Source organism: Lagenorhynchus albirostris, chromosome 1, assembly GCF_949774975.1.
Source record: "Lagenorhynchus albirostris chromosome 1, mLagAlb1.1, whole genome shotgun sequence".
Lineage (NCBI taxonomy): Eukaryota > Metazoa > Chordata > Mammalia > Artiodactyla > Delphinidae > Lagenorhynchus > Lagenorhynchus albirostris.
Window position 1 is genome coordinate 2044424 of NC_083095.1, and position 20434 is coordinate 2064857.

Below are 20434 nucleotides of genomic sequence, written 5' to 3' on the forward strand. Positions count from 1 at the left end.
CAACACATCCCAGACACCCATAATTTCATAAACACACACACACAAGCGTATATACATGTGGAACCTGCAGTTCTGGTTCTGGCTCTGCTACTCTCTTTACTTCCTTGAACGTCTCAAGATCTGTGATTCTGTGAATGATCAATATTTCTTCTTTACAGTTACATACTGATTTTAAAATTCTACGCATATATATACACATACGTATGTATGGCGGGGAGGCAATGAGATGCTGCCAAATAACTGAAAGGCAAAGCAGATGCTAAAGATTTAGCACCCCCAAGTGGCCAACTGTATTATTTCTCATTCTGACCCGAAACCTAAACTTACCTTAAGAAAAGTCAAATTCTGGTTTGCCCAGAACTGTTGGTTCCATTCTTGTGTTTCTTGTCTTAATTCTCTTAACTTTTGTTCCAATGGTGATTCATTTTCAGGGATGTAGAAGTGAACAGGTCGAAGGTTTGAATATTTATCTGGGGGTCCTATCCAATCATGGCAAGATTTTCTTGGAGGGCAGAATCTTGAGACCTTTAACAAAACGCATGGCGTTACTATACAACTTAACGAATCTCTAGTATTATAAAATGAACAGTCCAGATTTATTAAAGACCCTTGTCAGCTTCCTCTTTTTAAGACTATGTGCCAGGGAATATCCAAATTAAAAGAACTATAATAAATAGCATTCACATTAATACTACACCAAACATGTTCAGCAATGGTGCTGGAATAATTCAACATCCCAAGGCGGAAAAAGAATGTCAACCTGTGCTTTGTATCATATATAAAAATTAACGCAAAATGGATCAAAGACGTAAAACGTAAAATCTAAAACTATAAAACTTCTAAAACAGTAAAAATTCTACAAGCTTGGATTAGGCAAAGATTTCTTACATACAACACCAAAAGCACAATCCACAAAATAAGAAAATAGATGAACTGGACTACACCAAAGTTAAACTCTTCTGTTCTCCTAAAGACACTATTAAGAAAATGAAAAGACAAACCACAGACTGGGAGAAAATACATGCAAATCTGTAAAAGGACTTGTTTCTAGAATATATATAGACTTTTCAAAACTCCATAATAAGAAAACACACAACCCAATATAAAACTGGGCAAAATATTTAAATAAAAGTTTCCGAAGAAGATATATAGATGACAAATAAAAGCACATAAAAATTGCTCAACATCGGGCTTCCCTGGTGGCGCAGCGGTTGGGGGTCCCTCTGTCGATGCAGGGGACGCAGGTTCATGTCCCGGTCCAGGAAGATCCCACATGCTGCGGAGCGGCTGGGCCTGTGAACCATGGCCGCTGAGCCTGCGCGTCCGGAGCCTGTGCTCCGCAACGGGAGAGGCCACAACAGTGAGAGGCCCGCGTACCACAAAAAAAAAAAAAAAAAAAAGCTCAACATCATTAGTCATTAGAGAATGCAAATCAAAACCACAATGAGATATCACTATACACCTATTAATATGGCTAAAAAAAAATCTGCCGAAACAAGTGCTGCCAAGGACATAGAACAATCGAGTTCTTAAATATTGCTCATGGCAATGCAAAATGATACAACCACTTGGGAAAAAAGTCAGCAGTCCGTTATAAAATTAAACACACACCTAACATACAACTCAGCAGCCCCTTCCCAGGTTATTTATCCAAGATGCATGAGTACACATGTTCGCACAAAAACCTGGATATGACTGTTTAAAGTGGCTTTATGTACAACTGCCAAAATCTGGAATTAGCTGAAATACCCTTCCACTGATGAACAGAAAAACACAGCACGGCATATACATGTGACAGACACTACTCGACAACAGAGGAGACTACAGGTAACACAGATGAATCTCAAAGGCACTATGCGGATTGAAGAGGCCACACCAAAGAGGTTGCACACTGGATGGTTCTATTCCCAAGACATCCTGGAAAAGACACGTGCTGGGGTAGGGGAAGGGGGTGACTACAAAGGAATTGTCTGGGGTGGTGAAAGTGATTGATACCTTGAATTGTGGCGTACATGTCTGCCAGGAGTGAATTTTACTATATATGAACTGGACTTCAATAAACCTGATATTAAAATAAAGAGATCAGCTGAGTAATTAAAAGACTATCCATTTGTCTGTTAAAAGATCAATGTAACCACAGTCCATGGGGGGAAATAACATTCAGTTTGGAAATCTCTTATACCCTATTTTTTAAAAAGAAAGCTCTACCTATAATGGAAAATGTATAACTAAATCACTTTGCTGTACACCCGAAGGTAACACAACACTGTAATTTAACTGTCCTCCGATTTTTTTTTTTAACATCTTTATTGGAGTATAATTGCTTTACAATGGTATGTTAGTTTCAGCTTCACAACAAAATGAATCAGTTATATATATACATATATTCCCATATCTCTTCCCGCTTGCGTCTCCCTCCCTCCCACCCTGCCTATCCCACCCCTCCAGGCGGTCACAAAGCACCGAGCTGATCTCTCTGTGCTATGCGGCTGCTTCCCACTAGCTAACTACCTTACTTTTGGTAGTGTATTTGTAATGAGGTGTCCTCCGATTTTAAAAAAGCAAAAGCTCTACTGAGCACGACGTCTACCTCCGGAACATCGGAGTGCCTCCCGCCAGTCCTCCCTCCAGAAACAACCAGAAAACTACTCAGCAGCACAGAGGAGTGAGCCACTGACAGGTGGAACACAGACAGATCTCAAAACAACATACAGAGCGAAAGAGCCAGGCACCGAAGAGGACGTTCTATGTGATTCCACTTATGTGACATTCTAGAAAAAGTAATCAGATCAATGGTAGCCCAGAGTGAGGGGTGGAGGGGATTGGAGTGATGTTCTAGATCTTATTGGGGTGGTGATGCACAGATTTACACATTTGTCACAACTCATCAAACTCGAAATGGGTGCACTCATTTTACTATATATAAATTACACCCCAATAAAGTCAATTAAAAGAGTGGTAAAACTTACAAAGATACAAAATTACTATATTGAGCACAATTAACATTTCTTCTGCATTTAGAAGGCCCTTCGTTTAGGATACTTCAGTACTTCACTACCACCACTATAAGCTGCAACTTCCAAGGAACTAAAAATAGAGACGCAGGGTTTGCAAAGTTTAAGATAAAGCAGCTCTTTTTCTATCAGTAAGCAGCTTACTTATAATTTCATTTGAAAAACGTAGCTTTAATAGCTAATCATTTCACAAATTAATGCAGATAACCAGGTGCAGCTGCGTGTTTTGCAATGGCTCACTTGGCAGGAGCACCATGGGAGGAAAGGAGAGGCCAAGCAGAAGCTCAGCTTGGTGTACAATCCTCAGCGTTCCTCTCTCTGGTGTGGGTCTGACCATCTTCTGGTCCCTGGACTCAACCCTGGACAACTAGAGTAAAGAACCAAGTGGAGACTGAGAAAGGAAACCAAGTCACTCTTCAGGAAACACAGTCAGTTTTCGCTTTGACGGCTGCCACTAAGCACCACCAACCTACACCGAGCATCCCAAGAACTTGGCATTAACTGAAGGAGACTGCTAGATGCAGCACTACCCGTCGGCCCTCTCCTTGTCTTGGATGCTATGACCTTCCTAAGTCTTCTAAATTCCCAGGCAGTTTAAAAATAGGAAGAATGTAAAACATGACAAGGATAGCAGCGGGTTTGGTCGGGAAGTGGGTTACAAAGCTCGGTGTGGCCACCTAGCGAGGATAGTTCAGACCACAGAACACCTGAGGAGGTTACATCAGCTCTGCCATCACCGCTCAGAGTTCAGCAGGTCAAGTTATATTACAAAATATGCAGGGACATCCACTCATGCAAAAAGCTTCTCCTTACACCTGAGAACACAGAGTTTCTGAGTTATAACACATTATAGCTCTGCCTTTAGGACAACACTGGCATTTATAGTATTCTATTAAAAATCTGTGGCATGTTCAGCTCAGCATTAGAATGCTTACTATTTGGGGACTTCCCTGGTGGTCCAGTGGTTAAGACTCCACACTCCCAATGCAGGGGGCCTGGGTTCGATCCCAGGTTCAATCCCTGGAACTAAGATCCCACATACCTCAACTAAGCGCCACAACCAGAGGAGCCCGAGGGCCGCAACAAAGACCCAGCGCAGCCAAAAATAAATAAATAATTCTTTTAAAAAAAGGAATGCTTACTATTTAGAAAATTATTTTGAGTCTAGAATAAGTGAATGAGCAGGAAATGTTGAAAAGTACATATGATTCCCTCAGACTCTCAAAACATTTCTAGAAAAGTATCTTTTAAACAAAATTTCAAAATTTTAAGGACCCTTGACAGATTAGGTAAAAGCATACAGCATTTTTTTTTTTTTTTTTTTTTTTTTTGCGGTACGCGGGCCTCTCACTGTTGTGGCCTCTCCCGTTGCGGAGCACAGGCTCCGGACGCGCAGGCTCAGCGGCCATGGCTCACGGGCCCAGCCGCTCCGCGGCATGTGGGATCTTCCCGGACCGGGGCACGAACCCGTATCCCCTGCACTGGCAGGCAGACTCTCAACCACTGCGCCACCAGGGAAGCCCAGAATACAGCATTTGACTGGGGAGAAAAAAAGACTGATAGAGGCCTTCCCTGGTGGCGCAGTGGTTAAGAATCCACATGCCAATGCAGGGGACACGGGTTCGACCCTGGTCCGGGAAGATCCCACGTATCGCAGAGCAACTAGCCCGTGAGCCACAACTACTGAGCCTGGGCTCTAGAGCCTGTGAGCCACAACTACCGAGCCCACGAGCCACAACTACTGAAGCCCGCACGCCTAGAGCCCATGCTCCGCAACGAGAAGCCACCACAATGAGAAGCCCGCGCACCGCAACAAAGAGTAGCCCCTGCTCACCGCAACTAGAGAAAAGCCTGCGCGCAGCAACAAAGACCCAACGCAGCCAAAAAAAAAAAAAAAAAGATAGAAAATGTCCAATCACTAAAAAGAACCTATGTAGTAATGAGTTAAAGATTTGGTGACAAGTAGAATATGCCCTAAAATTCACTCAAATTTACACATCAGTAATGGAGCTTAAGAAGCTGGAGGAGGTCCCAGGGGAATGCAAGGAAGGGTCCTTCAGGCCTGTTCTGGGGGGACATGACCACTCTGAGGGGGTGGAGAGGAAGAGCCATTCTCTGAGGCTGTGGCGGTATGGGGGCTGCAGGGACAGAGGAACGGGAGAAGGCCTGGGGGCAGCGTTGAGGAACCAGTGGATGGAGCCGCCCCCCGGGCAGTGGTGTGCCCTTAAATGTTTAATATGGCTGGGGGACGCATGTGGTTATAACTTCACTGATATCAGGATGTGCAGCACACACTTTACAAATAATAATAAAACATACGATACCTTTCCTCATAAATTTTACATAGCCGATTCTCACAAACTGCTTTCATTAATTTTTAACAACTTTAGTGATATATATATAATTCACATACTACAGGGACTTCCCTGGTGGTGCAGTGGCTAAGACTCCGCGCTCCCAATGCAGGGGTCTGGGTTTGATCCCTGGTCAGGGAACTAGATCCCACATGCCGCAACTAAGACCCTACACAGCCAAATAAATAAATATTTTTTTAAAAAACAGTATTACTATAAAATTAACCCTTTTAATGTATACAATTCAGTGTTTTTAGCATGTTCACAGAGCTGGGCAACTATTATTACTAATTCCGGAACATTTTCATCACCCCCGAAAGAAACCCCGTACCCAAGAGCAGTCACTCCCCATTCTTCCCCTCCCCCAGTCCCTGGCAACCACGACTCCATGGATTTGCCTGTTCTATATATTTCATGTAAATGAAATCATACAACGTGCTCTTTTGTGACTGGCTTCTTTCACCGAACATGTTTTCCAGGTTCATCCAAGCTGTAGTGTGTGTTGCCAATACTTCACTTCTTTTTATGGCTGAGTGACAGTCCATAGTGTGGATATAAACACATTTTGTTTATCCATTTATCAGCTGAGAACATTCGGGTTGTTTCCACTTTTTGGCTATCATAAATAATGCTGCTATGAACATTTGTGTACAGAGTTTTGTGTGGACATATGTTTTCAATTCTCTTGGGTGTATATATAGGAGTAGCATTGCTGGGTCATATGGTGACTCTGTTTAACACTTTGAGGAACTGCCGAACTGTTTTCCGAAGTGGCTGCATCATTTTACATTCCCACCAACACCTGCTATTGTCCATGTTTTAAAATGACAGCCATCCTAGCGGGTACGAAGTGGTATCTCATTGCAGTTCCTTCATTGATTTTTGCTAAATTTGGTATTAATAGCCAAACCCTGGTTGCAGGTGACTAATTAGTAAGCATATAATACTTAGGACACAAAGGTGATTTGATATTAATAAGTAGGGTGGGGGCTTCCCTGGTGGCACAGGGGTTGAGAATCCGCCTGCCAATGCAGGGGACACGGCTTCGAGCCCTGGTCAGGGAAGATCCCACATGCCACGGAGCAACTAAGCCTGTCTGCCACAACTACTGAGACTGTGCTCTAGAGTCCGTGAGCCACAACTACTGAGCCGGCGTGCCGCAACTACTGAAGCCCGCGCGCCTAGAGCCCGTACTCCTTGACAAGAGAAGCCACCGCAATGAGAAGCCCACACACCGCAACAAAGAGTAGCCCCCGCTCGCTGCAACTAGAGAAAGTCCGCGTGCAGCAATGAAGACCCAACGCAGCCAAAAATAAATAAATTAATTTAAAAAAAAAAAAGTAGAGTGAACAAGACCTACTGACCTCATCTATTTGTCAAGGACACAAATGATTTTTTTTTGTAATTAATTAATTAAGGGTGAACAAGACCTACTGACCTCACCTATTTGTCAAGGACACAAATGATTTTCTTTTGTTATTTATTTATTTTTGGCTGCGTTGGGTCTCCGTTGCTGCACGCTGCCTTTCTCTAGTTGTGGCAAGCGGGGGCTACTCTTTGTTGCGGTGCACAGGCTTCTCATTGCGGTGGCTTCTCTTGTTGAGGAGCACGGGCTCTAGGCGTATGGGCTCTAGAGTGCACGCTCACTAGCTGTGGTACACAGGCTTAGGTGCTCCGCAGCGTGTGGGATCTTCCCAGACCAGGGCTTGAACCCATGTGCCCTGTATTGGCAGGCGGACTCTTAACCACTGCGCCACCAGGGAAGTCCACAAATGATTTCTTTGGTGAAATGGATAACAGCTTTCAAATACTGGAAGAATATTTTCTCAATTTGGTTTATTCACAATATGATGTCAACCAACAAGATACACTACTTTTTTTTTTTTTTAGTATTTATTTGGCTGTGCCGGTTCTTAGTTGTGGCACACGGGATCTAGTTCCCTGACCAGGGAGCGAACCCGGGCCCCTGCATTGTGAGCATGGAGTCTTAACCACTTGACCACCAGGAAGTCCCAAGATATACTTCTTAATTTAATCCACATTACAGTTGACCCTCAAACAACTTAGGGGTCGGGGTGCCGACCCTCCATACAGTCAAAAATCTGCATACAACTTTACAGTCGGCCCTCCATATCAGAGGTGCCACATCTGCAGACTGAACCAACCTGAGAGTATATAGTACTACAGAAAAAAATCTGAGCGTAAGTGGATCTGCGAAGTTCAAACACGCATTGTTCAAGGGTCAAGTGTACTAACATTTCATCCTTCACTTTCCTAAGTCTGGACCATCAACAAAACAGTAAGTCAAGCCCTGATTTGGAAAATTTGCCAATTTCCATAGTGCAATGACTTCCACCATGGACAACTTCAAGCTAGCAACGTGATGTTACTGAACAAGGAATTGGGAAAAGATGTGCAGAAATACCGTTATATGTTATTTCTGCCATATAGGTATGGTAGAAATAGATGCAAATAACCTCAGAAGCAGAGATAGTTATAATCCAACCTTTAGTAAAGGAGGCAAACTCTTCCTTTCCTCTCTGAGAGTCTCTAAACAGTCCTGAGAGTCAAACTAACATAAAACAGATTAAAAAAAGAAAACAATATAGATTTTTAAATGTACACATGGGAGCACCCATAGGAAAATGAAGACCCCAAAAAGCAGAGAGGCCCAACTGCCTATATACCAGGCTGAACAAAAAGTACCCACTGTGGAAGAGGGACTAAAATCTATGGGGAGACTAAAGGAAGGTAAGAGTTATTTTACCAAGACCCGTTTGCACAGACCTCTTTCGCTCTCTGGTGATAAGAACACATTTTGTTCCTGATTTACGAAAGGCAGCTTTCACGCGGGAGGTTTATCTCCTGCCTAAAGGAAGAAAAGGGGGCGGTCACAGTGCCCTTCTTGCACCTGCTGTCTTTCAAGTGCTTTTAGCTCAAAATAATCTTCATGCCAAAGTGGCCTATTTCGGGGTGGCTTATTTTGTTACCGTTTAGTACTATTTATTTATTTTTATTTTAAAAAAGATTTATTTGGCTGGGCTGGCTCTCAGTTGCAGTGTGAGAGATCTAGTTAGCTGACCAGGGATCGAACCCGGGCTCCCTGCATTGGGAGCGCGTTGCCTTAGCCACTGGACCACCAGGGAAGTCCCTTCAGTACTCTTTAGAGAGCTAAAATTTACACCATTAGTTTAAATGCCTAAAAATGTTTTTAATTTTCCTAAAGATATTTATGAGGATATAGAAGAAACTTAATAGAACGTCCAAAATTATCAACATAATAAAAAAAGTTTGTTTCCTGTAGTTATTGTCGTCTAGAAACAAGCAAATATAAGTGTGTGTGTATTAGAAAACTAGTAAGGAAAAGAAATTTTTAAAAATATTTTCTAAAATTCTCTGTGTGCAGTTTTTGCCATAAGAATTCTAATTAGCCTCATTTCTGAGCAATGAATATTAGCAGGCTCTGCTGCTTCCAATACTTTATTTTACTTTTTCTTTTATTACCTTCAGACTTCTGGAGAAGAAGCTGCTAGAACTAAAACCTTCTCCGTGCTTCATGCTAGCTTATTATTTCATGATTGATGCAAACATTTTTATTAAGATGAATTTTTCTCACAGCTGCAGAAGATGCAAGAGCCTACAGCTGATGAAAGTTAAAGGGAGTCAAGTACTATCTTTTGAGAAGCCTTCTTCTCTGAGGCCCAGGGAATAAGCTTACAGATTTCCAGGCCCAAGCAGCACTTAACTCGCACCCTCCCACCAGGCCCTTGAAGGGTTCGGACAGCTGCACCTGCAGCGGCTCCGACTGCCTCCTGTGCCAGCTGCCCCGGGCCTCGGGCTCCCGCGGCCGGCTGAGGGCTCCACCTCAATCCTGCAGTCAGCTAGTGCGCGGCCGGCTGAGGGCTCCACCTCAATTCTGCAGTCAGCTAGTGCGCGGCCGGCTGAGGGCTCCACCTCAATCCTGCAGTCAGCTAGTGCGCGGCCGGCTGAGGGCTCCACCTCAATTCTGCAGTCAGCTAGTGCGCGGCCGGCTGAGGGCTCCACCTCAATTCTGCAGTCAGCTAGTGCGCGGCCGGCTGAGGGCTCCACCTCAATTCTGCAGTCAGCTAGTGCGCGGCCGGCTGAGGGCTCCACCTCAATCCTGCAGTCAGCTAGTGCGCGGCCGGCTGAGGGCTCCACCTCAATCCTGCAGTCAGCTAGTGCGCGGCCGGCTGAGGGCTCCACCTCAATCCTGCAGTCAGCTAGTGCGCGGCCGGCTGAGGGCTCCACCTCAATCCTGCAGTCAGCTAGTGCGCGGCCGGCTGAGGGCTCCACCTCAATCCTGCAGTCAGCTAGTGCGCGGCCGGCTGAGGGCTCCACCTCAATTCTGCAGTCAGCTAGTGCGCGGCCGGCTGAGGGCTCCACCTCAATTCTGCAGTCAGCTAGTGCGCGGCCGGCTGAGGGCTCCACCTCAATTCTGCAGTCAGCTAGTGCGCGGCCGGCTGAGGGCTCCACCTCAATTCTGCAGTCAGCTAGTGCGCGGCCGGCTGAGGGCTCCACCTCAATTCTGCAGTCAGCTAGTGCGCGGCCGGCTGAGGGCTCCACCTCAATTCTGCAGTCAGCTAGTGCGCGGCCGGCTGAGGGCTCCACCTCAATTCTGCAGTCAGCTAGTGCGCGGCCGGCTGAGGGCTCCACCTCAATTCTGCAGTCAGCTAGTGCGCGGCCGGCTGAGGGCTCCACCTCAATTCTGCAGTCAGCTAGTGCGCGGCCGGCTGAGGGCTCCACCTCAATTCTGCAGTCAGCTAGTGCGCGGCCGGCTGAGGGCTCCACCTCAATTCTGCAGTCAGCTAGTGCGTGCAGCTCCAACTGCCTCCAGAGGCCTGCCCTACACCCACCGATTCTCCAGACTGCAGCCAGAGCAACTGCTCCAAATCATTCAACCTAACCGTCAGTGCTACTCATTACCCTCAGGATAAAGTCTAAAATCCTCACTGTGGTCTAGCAGGCCAGGCCTGCCCCATCTCTGCTCCCCCGTCCACCCACCGGAACTTCCTTTAATAACAGGACAGCTGATTTCTGACCGTCCTCGGGAACTCTACTTATGTCCTCCCTGAATCCCTCTCTCATCTCGTCCCCTTCACTGGCTTCAGGCTCCATGGCGCATCTCCAGGGCATCCTGAGCCCCCTGGTGACGTGAGGAAACACATGTTTCCCCCACTAGACTGCAAGCCCATGGGGGCAGAAACTGCATCTCTCTGGTTGTAACAAGCACTTGTTGGAGGAATGTTCTTCTCAGTTGTTAAAAATCTTTCCTGTTCACTTTCTCTATGCTTATGCAGAGAAATCCCTTCATCTTCAAAAAGCTCGATTTACATGAACGATTTGGTGGAGAAACATCTAGCAAAGTTTTTTTTTTAAATATTTATTTATTTATTTAATTTATTTTGGGCTGTGTCGGGTCTTAGCTGCAGCATGTGGTATCTTTCGTTGTGGCGCACGGGCTCCAGAGCGCATGGGCTCAGTAACTGTGGCAGGAGGGCTTAGTTGCCCCGTGGCATGCGGGATCTTAGTTCCCCAACCACGGATCGAACACGCGCCCCCTGAATTGGCAGGTGGATTCTCAACCACTGGACCACCAGGGAAGTCCCTAGCAAAGTTTAACTCGATATGGCAATCACTGATAACTAGCACCAGAATGTTGAGAAGTTCTGAGGGAGCCAGAAGCCATCACCGCCAAGAGTGTTCCTTATGTAACTGCTAGTTCTTGACGAGTTTCTAGGTTTTCCAGTAAACTCTCAAAGGCTGTATAATCAGAGAAGCAGAAGCACATTGAGTGGCTGAGTGTTCTGGAGTACGACTTACACGTGGTGGAAGAACAGGGAGGCACTGTTGCAGGTGGACACGTCAGAGCTGCAGGGGAAGTGGAAAGCCAGGCTGACCGGCTGCTGGAGAGGGACAGAGGGAGACGGGGAGAAGCCTAGGCGTAGCTGTCACCTCTGCGTGGCCAGTTCACACTCCACACTGGTCTACTACACCCTACTGACCAGTTCAGCATGGCTATTTCATTTCTTCTTGCAGACTCAAACATCTTTATCTTTGACCATTTTTACTTTTGTCTAGTTCTTCTAAAGAGTGTCTCTCTTGTTGTCACTGGGAAGCAAAGCTGAGCCGTAAGAGGCACAGCCAGAGTGGAAAGTTCTAAATGACGGGCCAGCAAGTCCCCAAGAAGGGACTGAACTCATCCTTCGTGTGTGAAAGTGATAGGGCCCCACTAGCAGAAAGGCATCCTGATCTGCTACCTAAGACCTGAAACTATGCTCCTCGCCAGCAGGGTTGAAATATACTGACTTGATACTAGACTGACTTAAAAATCCTTTTTAGAAAGTAAAGGCAGGGGCTTCCCTGGTGGCGCAGTGGTTGAGAGTCCGCCTGCCAATGCAGGGGACACGGGTTCGTGCCCCAGTCCGGGAGGATCCCACATGCCACGGAGCGGCTGGGCCTGTGAACCATGGCCGCTGAGCCTGCGCGTCCGGAGCCTGTGCCCCGCAACGGGAGAGGCCACAACAGTGAGAGGCCCGCATGCCGCAAAAAAAAAAAAAAAAAAAAGGCAGGACCGTAACACATAGATCTTTAATGTTTTATCCATCATTCTAAGAATAATATATGGTTACCACATTTTCCTTTTCTTTTAAAAAAGCTTTTAAGAAAAAAAAAAAGAAGAAGAAGAAAAAAAGCTTTTAAGAAAAAAACCCTACTTTTCTGCAAGTATTTCTGGACTTTTCCCACACAGCCTTTGCATCTGTTGTATTCAGATATTCTTAGAAATTGAAGGTGATTCACACAAAGGGATCCAGTGAGTGGAGACAGAAACGGAGCCAGCCTGGGTCCCCTGCTGTGAACTTCTGTTGCAAGATGGGGTTCCTTCCCCTCCTCCAAGCTGGGGAGGCTGCACAACACCCCTTGGAGACGTCAGCTCTGCCAGCAGCAAGGAGACAAAGGGGCAGGTTCCACCCTAACTGCACCTGTTCACCTGCCTTACTATCTCCCAGAACTGTACCCCATCTATTCTTACAGGTTCCCTATCAAGAAATGCTAAAGAAGCCACCCCAGCTGCCCATGCGTACCAAGGCAAGCTCAGAGGAGCCGGGGTATTCAGTTACCTTCCCACACGCACCTTTTAGTTATTGCTTACAAACTACTTTACAGTTCATATGTGAACTCTGTGAACCAACTCCTTCAATCATCCTCAGTTTTCCACTATAATTTGAGAGACTGCATCTTCAATTATGGCAGAAGTAGTCCTTCTACTCTCCCCTATAAACATATATTCTGTCTTTGTTCACCCAAGAACTGCTATTTAAAAGGGAGAAGAAGGGGCTTGGGGGAGGAAAAGAAAGAATCCCTCTGAGGTTTGAATAATTACCATAATTCATGGTTCTTCCAGCAAAAGCATACAGTGCACAGCTTCCTGAGCTGGAGGGGCAGGGATGTGCGCGGGAAGGCGTGCCCGACCCGACAGCCCCGCGGAGGGCCACACATGTTCTTACTGGCCACACTGAGTTTTCATTACTGGGGGTGGGGTGGTGATGAACCTTCCCGTTTTTTCTCTGTAACTGTAAACTGCCAGGCTGGGCAGCCCCACACCAGGCCTCTCCTTGTTCAGCTCTGCAGGCCCAGCCTGGCTCTCCATCCCTTCTGCCTTGCAGCAGGCTCCAGAGCTCTGCCAGCACACTCCCACCCTGGGGCCTGTCCTTCTAGAAGCCGGGATTTGGAGTGGGAGACCTTTTTATCCAGTGCCTTCCTTCCCAGAAGTGCCTGTACACAACACAAAGCTCCTCTCTGAGCTAAAGTTTCACTGCCAGACACTGGGGAAACCAACGGGCAACAGTGAAAGGAACAAATGTTGGCCAGATTCAGCGTTCTCGGCGTGTTTCCTGGTCTAGAGTCCTAACCCTCCTGGGATGGGAACTGAAAGCCTTTCCCTTCTGGAGGGTTGGCGCCCCCAGCCTGTCATTCTAGACGGATGCTAGACAAAGCAGCACACTGAATTCAGCAGTACACAAAAGGGCCATCGCATCAGGACCAAGCTGGGTTTATACTGGAGTGCAAGGTTGGTTTAACATCAGAAAATCAATAACCAATGAAGCAGTCTTCTCAGAAATAAAAAAGTGAAATCCACATGAGGTCAAGGCTGTAGAGTGCAGCTGTCTGTTTACAGTAAACACACAGGTCAGAGGACCACGTTAAATTACACCACGGGAACGCAATCAGCAAAATCCAGACTCTGAGAAACTCCAAAGGACAGACTCCCCTCAGCAGCCCCAGATAAACTGCTTTAAAAAAAGGAAGGGGACCAGAATCACAACTAGCTGCTGAACAATCATCGACAGGAAGACACTGGAACTCACCAAAAAAGATGCCCCACATCCAAAGACAGAGGAGAAGCTGCAATGAGACGGTAGGAGGGGCACAATCACAACAGAATCAAATCCCATAACCGCTGGGTGGGCGGCTCACAAACTGGAGAACACTTATACCACAGGAGTCCACCCACTGGAGTGAAGGTTCTGAGCCCCACGGCAGGCTTCCCAACCTGGGGGTCCGGCAACGGGAGGAGGAATTCCTAGAGAATCAGACTTTGAAGGGTAGTGGGATTTGACTGCAGGACTTCAACAGGACAGGGGGAAACAGAGACTCCACTCCTGGAGGGCACACACAAAGTAGTGCGTACATCAGGACCCAGGGGAAGGAGCAGCGACCCCATAGGAGACTGAACCAGACCTACCTGCTAGTGTTGGAGGGTCTCCTGCAGAGGCAGGGGGTGGCTGTGGCTCACCGTGGGGACAAGGACACTGGCAGCAGCAGTTCTGGGAAGTACTCATTGGCATGAGCCCTCCCAGAGTCCGCCATTAGCCCCACCAAAGAGCCCAGGTAGGCTCCAGTGCTGGGTCGCCTTAGGCCAGACAACCAACAGGGAGGGAACCCAGCCCTATCAGCAGACAAGCGGTTTAAAGTGTTACTGCGCTCCGCCCACCAGAGCAACAGCCAGCTCTACCCACCACCAGTCCCTCCCATCAGGAAGCTTGCACAAGCCTCTTAGATAGCCTCATCCACCAGAGGGCAGACAGCAGAAGCAAGAAGAACTACAATCCTGCAGTCTGTGGAAGGAAAACCACTCTCACAGAAAGACAGACAAAACGAAAAGGCAGAGGACTTTGTACCAGATGAGGGAACAAGATAAAACCCCAGAAAAAACAACTAAACGAAGTGGAGATAGGCAACCTTCCAAAAAGAATTCAGAATAATGATAGTGAAGATGATCCAGGACCTCGGAAAAAGAATGGAGGCAAAGACCGAAAAGATGCAAGAAATGTTTAACAAAGACTAGAAGAATTAAAGAACAAACACCTAGAAGAATTAACAAACGAACAGAGATAAACAATACAATAACTGAAATGAAAAATACACCAGAAGGAATCAATAGCAGAATAACTGAGGCAGAAGAACAGATAAGTGACCTGGAAGACAAAATGGTGGAATTCACTGCTGTGCAACAGAATAAAGAAAAAAGAACGAAAAGACATGAAGACAGCCTAAGAGACCTCTGGGACAACATTAAACACAACAATATTCGGATTATAGGGGTCCCAGAAGGAGAAGAGAGAGAGAAAGGACCCGAGAAAATATTTGAAGAGATTATAGTCGAAAACTTCCCTAACATGGGAAAGGAAATAGCCAGCCAAGTCCAGGAAGCGCAGAGAGTCCCAGGCAGGATAAACCCAAGGAGAAACATGCTGACACACATAGTAATCAAACTGACAAAAATTAAAGACAAAGAAAAATTATTGAAAGCAACAAGGAAAAAACGACAAATAACATACAAGGGAACTCCCATAAGGTTAACAGCTGATTTCTCAGCAGAAACTCTACAAGCCAGAAGGAGTGGCATGATATATTTAAAGTGATGAAAGGGAAGAACCTACAACCAAGATTACTCTACCTGGCAAGGATCTCATTCAGATTTGATGGAGAAATCAAAAGCTTTACGGACAAGCAAAAGCTAAGACAATTCAGCACCACCAAACCAGCTATACAACAAATGCTACAGAAACTTCTCTAAGTGGGAAACACAAGAGAAGAAAAGGACCTACAAAAACAAACCCATAACAATTAACAAAATGATAATAGGAATATACATATCGATAATTACCTTAAACGTGAATGGATTAAATGCTCCAACCAAAAGACACAGGCTCACTGAATGGATACAAAAACAAGACCCATATATATGCTGTCTACAAGACACCCACTTCAGACCTACGGACACATACAGACTGAAAGTGAGGGGATGGAAAAAGATATTCCATGCAAATGGAAATCAAAAGAAAGCTGGAGTAGTTATACTCATATCAGATAAAATAGACTTTAAACTAAAGAATGTTACGAGAGACAAGGAAGGACACTACATAATGATCAAGGGATCAATCCAAGAAGAAGATATAACAATTATAAATATATATGCACGCAACATAGGAGCACCTCAATACATAAGGCAACTGCTAACAGCTACAAAAGAGAAAATCGACAGTAACACAATCATAGTGGGGAACTTTAACACCTCACTTACACCAATGGACAGACCATCCAAACGGAAAATTAATAAGGACACACAAGCTTTAAATGACACAATAGACCAGAGAGATTTAATTGATATTTATAGGACATTCCATCCAAAAACAGCAGATTACACTTTCTTCTCAAGTGCACACAGAACATTCTCCGGGATAGATCACATCTTGGGTCACAAATCAAGCCTTGGTAAATTTAAGAACATTGAAATCATATCAAGCACCTTTTCCGACCACAATGCTATGAGATTAGAAATCAATTACAGGGAAAAAAAGGTAAAAAACACAAACACGGGCTTCCCTGGTGGCGCAGTGGTTCAGAGTCCGCCTGCCGAAGCAGGGGACACAGGTTCGTGCCCTGGTCCAGGAAGATCCCACATGCCGTGGAGCGGCTGGGCCCGTGAGCCATGGCCGCTGAGCCTGCGCGTCCGGAGCCTGTGCTCCGCAACGGGAGAGGCCACAACAGTGAGAGGCCCGCGTACCGCAAAAAAAAAAAAAAAAAAAAAAAAAACCACAAACACATGGAGGCTAAACAATACGTTACTAAATAACCAACAGATCACTGAAGAAATCAAAGAGAAAATAAAAAAATACCTACAGACAAATTACAACAAAAACACGACGATCTAAAACCTATGGGATGCCGCAAAAGCAGTTTTAACAGGGAAGTTTATAGCAATACAAGCCTACCTCAAAAAAACAGAAAAATCTCAAATAAACAATCTAACCTTACACCTAAAGGAACTAGAGAAAGAAGAACAAACAAAACCCAAAGTTAGTAGAAGGAAAGAAATCGTAAAGATCAGAGCAGAAATAAATGAGATAGAAACAAAGAAAACAATAGCAAAGTTCAATAAAACTAAAAGCTGGTTCTTTGAAAAGATAAACAAAATTGATAAATCTTTAGCCAGACTCATCAAGAAAAAGAGGGAGAGAACTCAAATCAATAAAACTAGAAATGAAAAAGGAGAAGTTAGGGCTTCCCTGGTGGCACAGTGGTTAAGAATCTGCCTGCCAATGCAGGGGACACGGGTTCGAGCCCCAGTCTGGGAGGATCCCACGTGCCGCAGAGCGGCTGGGCCTGTGAGCCATGGCCACTGAGCCTGCGTGTCCAGAGCCTGTGCTCCGCAACGGGAGAGGCCACAGCAGTGAGAGGCCCAGGTACCGCAAAATAAATAAATAAATAAATAAATCTTCCAACAAACAAAAATCCAGGACCAGATGGCTTCACAGGTGAATTCTATCAAACATTTAGAGAAGAGCTAACACGCATCCTTCTCAAACTCTTCCAAAAAGTTGCAGAGGAAGGAACACTCCCAAACTCATTCTGTGAGGACCATCACCCTGATACCAAAACCAGACAAAGATACTACAAAAAAAAGAAAATTACAGACCAATATCACTGATGAATATAGATGCAAAAATCCTCAACAAAATACTAGCAAACAGAATTCAACAACACATTAAAAGGATCATACACCATGATCAAGTAGGATTTATCCCAGGGATGCAAGGATTCTTCAATATATGCAAATCAATCAATGTGATACACCATATTAACAAATTGAAGAATAAAAACCATATGATCATCTCAATAGATGCGGAAAAAGCTTTTGACAAAATTCAACACCTATTTATGATAAAAACTCCCCAGAAACTGGGCATAGAGGGAACCTATCTCAACATAATAAAGGCCATATATGACAAACCCACAGCAAACATCACTCTCAATGGTGAAAAACTGAAAGCATTTCCTCTAAGATCAGGAACAATACAAGGATGTCCACTCTCGCCACTCTTATTCAACATAGTTTTGGAAGTCCTAGCCACGGCAATCAGAGAAGAAAAAGAAATAAAAGGAATACAAATTGGAAAAGAAGAAGTACAACTGTCACTGTTTGCAGATGACACGATACTATACATAGAGAATCCTAAAGATGCCACCAGAAAACTACTAGAGCTAATCAATGAATTTGGTAAAGTTGCAGGATACAAAATTAATGCACAGAAATCTCTTGCATTCCTGTACACTAACAATGAAAGATCAGAAAGAGAAATTAAAGAAATAATCCCATTCACCATTGCAACAAAAAGAATAAAATACCTAGGAATAAACCTACCCAAGGAGGTAAAAGACCTGTACTCAGAAAACTATAAGACACTGATGAAAGAAATCAAAGATGACACAAAGAGATGGAGAGATATACGATGTTCTTGGATTGGAAGAATCAATATTGTGAAAATGACTATACTACCCAAAGCAATCTACAAATTCAATGCAATCCCTATCAAATTACCAGTGGCATTTTTTACAAAACTAGAACAAAAAAATCTTAAAATTTGTAGAGAGACACAAAAGACTCCAAGTAGCCAATGCAGTCTTGAGGGAAAAAAATGGAGCTGGAGGAATCAGACTCCCTGACTTCAGACTATACTACAAAGCTACAGTAATCAAGACAATATGGTACTGGCACAAAAACAGAAACATAGATCAATGGAATAAGATGGAAAGCCCAGAGATAAACCCACGCGCCTATGGTCAACTAATCTATGACAAAGGAGGCAAGTATATACAGTGGGGAAAAGATAGTCTCTTCAATAAGTGGTGCTGGGAAAACTGGACAGCTACATGTAGAAGAATGAAATTAGAACACTCCCTAACACCATACACAAAAATAAAGTTAAAATGGATTAGAGACCTAAATGTAAGACCAGACACTATAAAACTCTTAGAGGAAAACATAGGAAGGACACTCTTTGACACAAATCACAGCAAGATCTTTTTTTTTTTTGCGGTACGCGGGCCTCTCACTGTTGTGGCCTCTCCCGTTGCGGAGCACAGGCTCCGGACGCGCAGGCTCAGCGGCCATGGCTCACGGGCCCAGCCGCTCCGCAGCATGTGGGGTCTTCCCAGACCGGGGCACAAACCCGTGTCCCCTGCATGGGCAGGCAGACTCCCAACCACTGCGCCACCAGGGAAGCCCCAGCAAGATCTTTTTTGATCCACCTCCTAGAGTAACAGAAATAAAAACAAAAATAAACAAATGGGACCTAATGAAACTTAAAAGCTTTTGCAAAGCAAAGGAAACTACAAACAAGTCAAAAAGACAACCCTCAGAATGGGAGGAAATATTTGCAAACGAATCAATGGACAAAGGATTAATGTCCAAAATATATAAACAGCTCATGCAGCTCAATTTTTTTTGCAGTATGCGGGCCTCTCACTGTTGTGGCCTCTCCCGTTGCGGAGCACAGGCTCCGGACGCGCAGGCTCAGCGGCCATGGCTCATGGGCCCAGCCGCTCCACGGCATGTGGGATCTTCCCGGACCAGGGCACGAACCTGTGTCCCCTGCATCAGCAGGTGGACTCTCAACCACTGCGCCACCAGGGAAGCCCCGCAGCTCAATATTAAAGAAACAAACAACCCAATCCAAAAATGGGTAGAAGACCTAAACAGACATTTCTCCGAAGAAGACATACAGGTGGTCAAGAAGCACATGAAAATCTGCTCAACGTCACTAATTATTAGAGAAATGCAAATCAAAACTACAATGAGGTATCACCTCACACCAGTTAGAATGGGCATCATCAAAAAATCTACAAACAACAAATGCTGGAGAGGGTGTGGAGAAAAGGGAACCCTCTTGCCCTGTTGGTAGGAATGTAAATTGATACAGCTACTATGGAGAACAGTATGGAGGTTCCTTAAAAAACTAAAAATAGAATTACCATATGACCCAGCAATCCCACTACTGGGCATATACCCAGAGAAAACCATAATTCAAAAAGAGTCATGTACCAAAATGTTCATTGCAGCTCTATTTACAATAGCCCAGAGATGGAAACAACCTAAGTGCCCATGAATGGATAAAGAAGATGTGGCACATATATACAATGGAATATTACTCAGCCATAAAAAGAAACGAAATTGAGCTATTTGTAATGAGGTGGATAGACCTAGAGTCTGTCATACAGAGTGAAGTAAGTCAGAAAGAAAAAGACAAATACCGTATGCTAACACATATATATGGAATTTAAGGAAAAAATGTCATGAAGAACCTAGGGGTAAGACAGGAATAAAGACACAGACCTACTGGAGAACGGACTTGAGGATATGGGGAGGGGGAAGGGTGAGTTGTGACAGGGCGAGAGAGAGGCATGGACATATATACACTAACAAACGTAAGGTAGATAGCTAGTGGGAAGCAGCCGCATGGCACAGGGATATCGGCTCGGTGCTTTGTGACCGCCTGGAGGGGTGGGATAGGGAGGGTGGGAGGGAGGGAGACGCAAGAGGGAAGAGATATGGGAACATATGTATATGTATAACTGATTCACTTTGTTATAAAGCAGAAACTAACACACCATTGTAAAGCAATTATACCCCAATAAAGATGATAAAAAAAAAAAGACACATGCACCCCAATGTTCACTGCAGCACTATTTACAACAACCAGG

At 45.0% G+C, this 20434-nt stretch overlaps 1 protein-coding gene across 7 annotated transcripts in view; it reads right to left on the bottom strand.

Moving 5' to 3' along the window:
- LOC132522273 (cytochrome c oxidase assembly factor 8) overlaps positions 1–20434 on the bottom strand; it is a 44104-nt gene that overhangs the window by 17726 nt on the left and 5944 nt on the right. For all 7 annotated transcript variants that reach the window (XR_009541174.1, XM_060152697.1, XM_060152821.1 and 4 more), the window contains exon 2: positions 328–525. Coding sequence is in view for 6 of the 7 variants with exons in the window: in XM_060152697.1 (XP_060008680.1) it covers positions 328–525 (198 nt within the window). In the remaining variant the exon portion in view is untranslated. The remainder of the gene's footprint in view (positions 1–327; positions 526–20434) is intronic.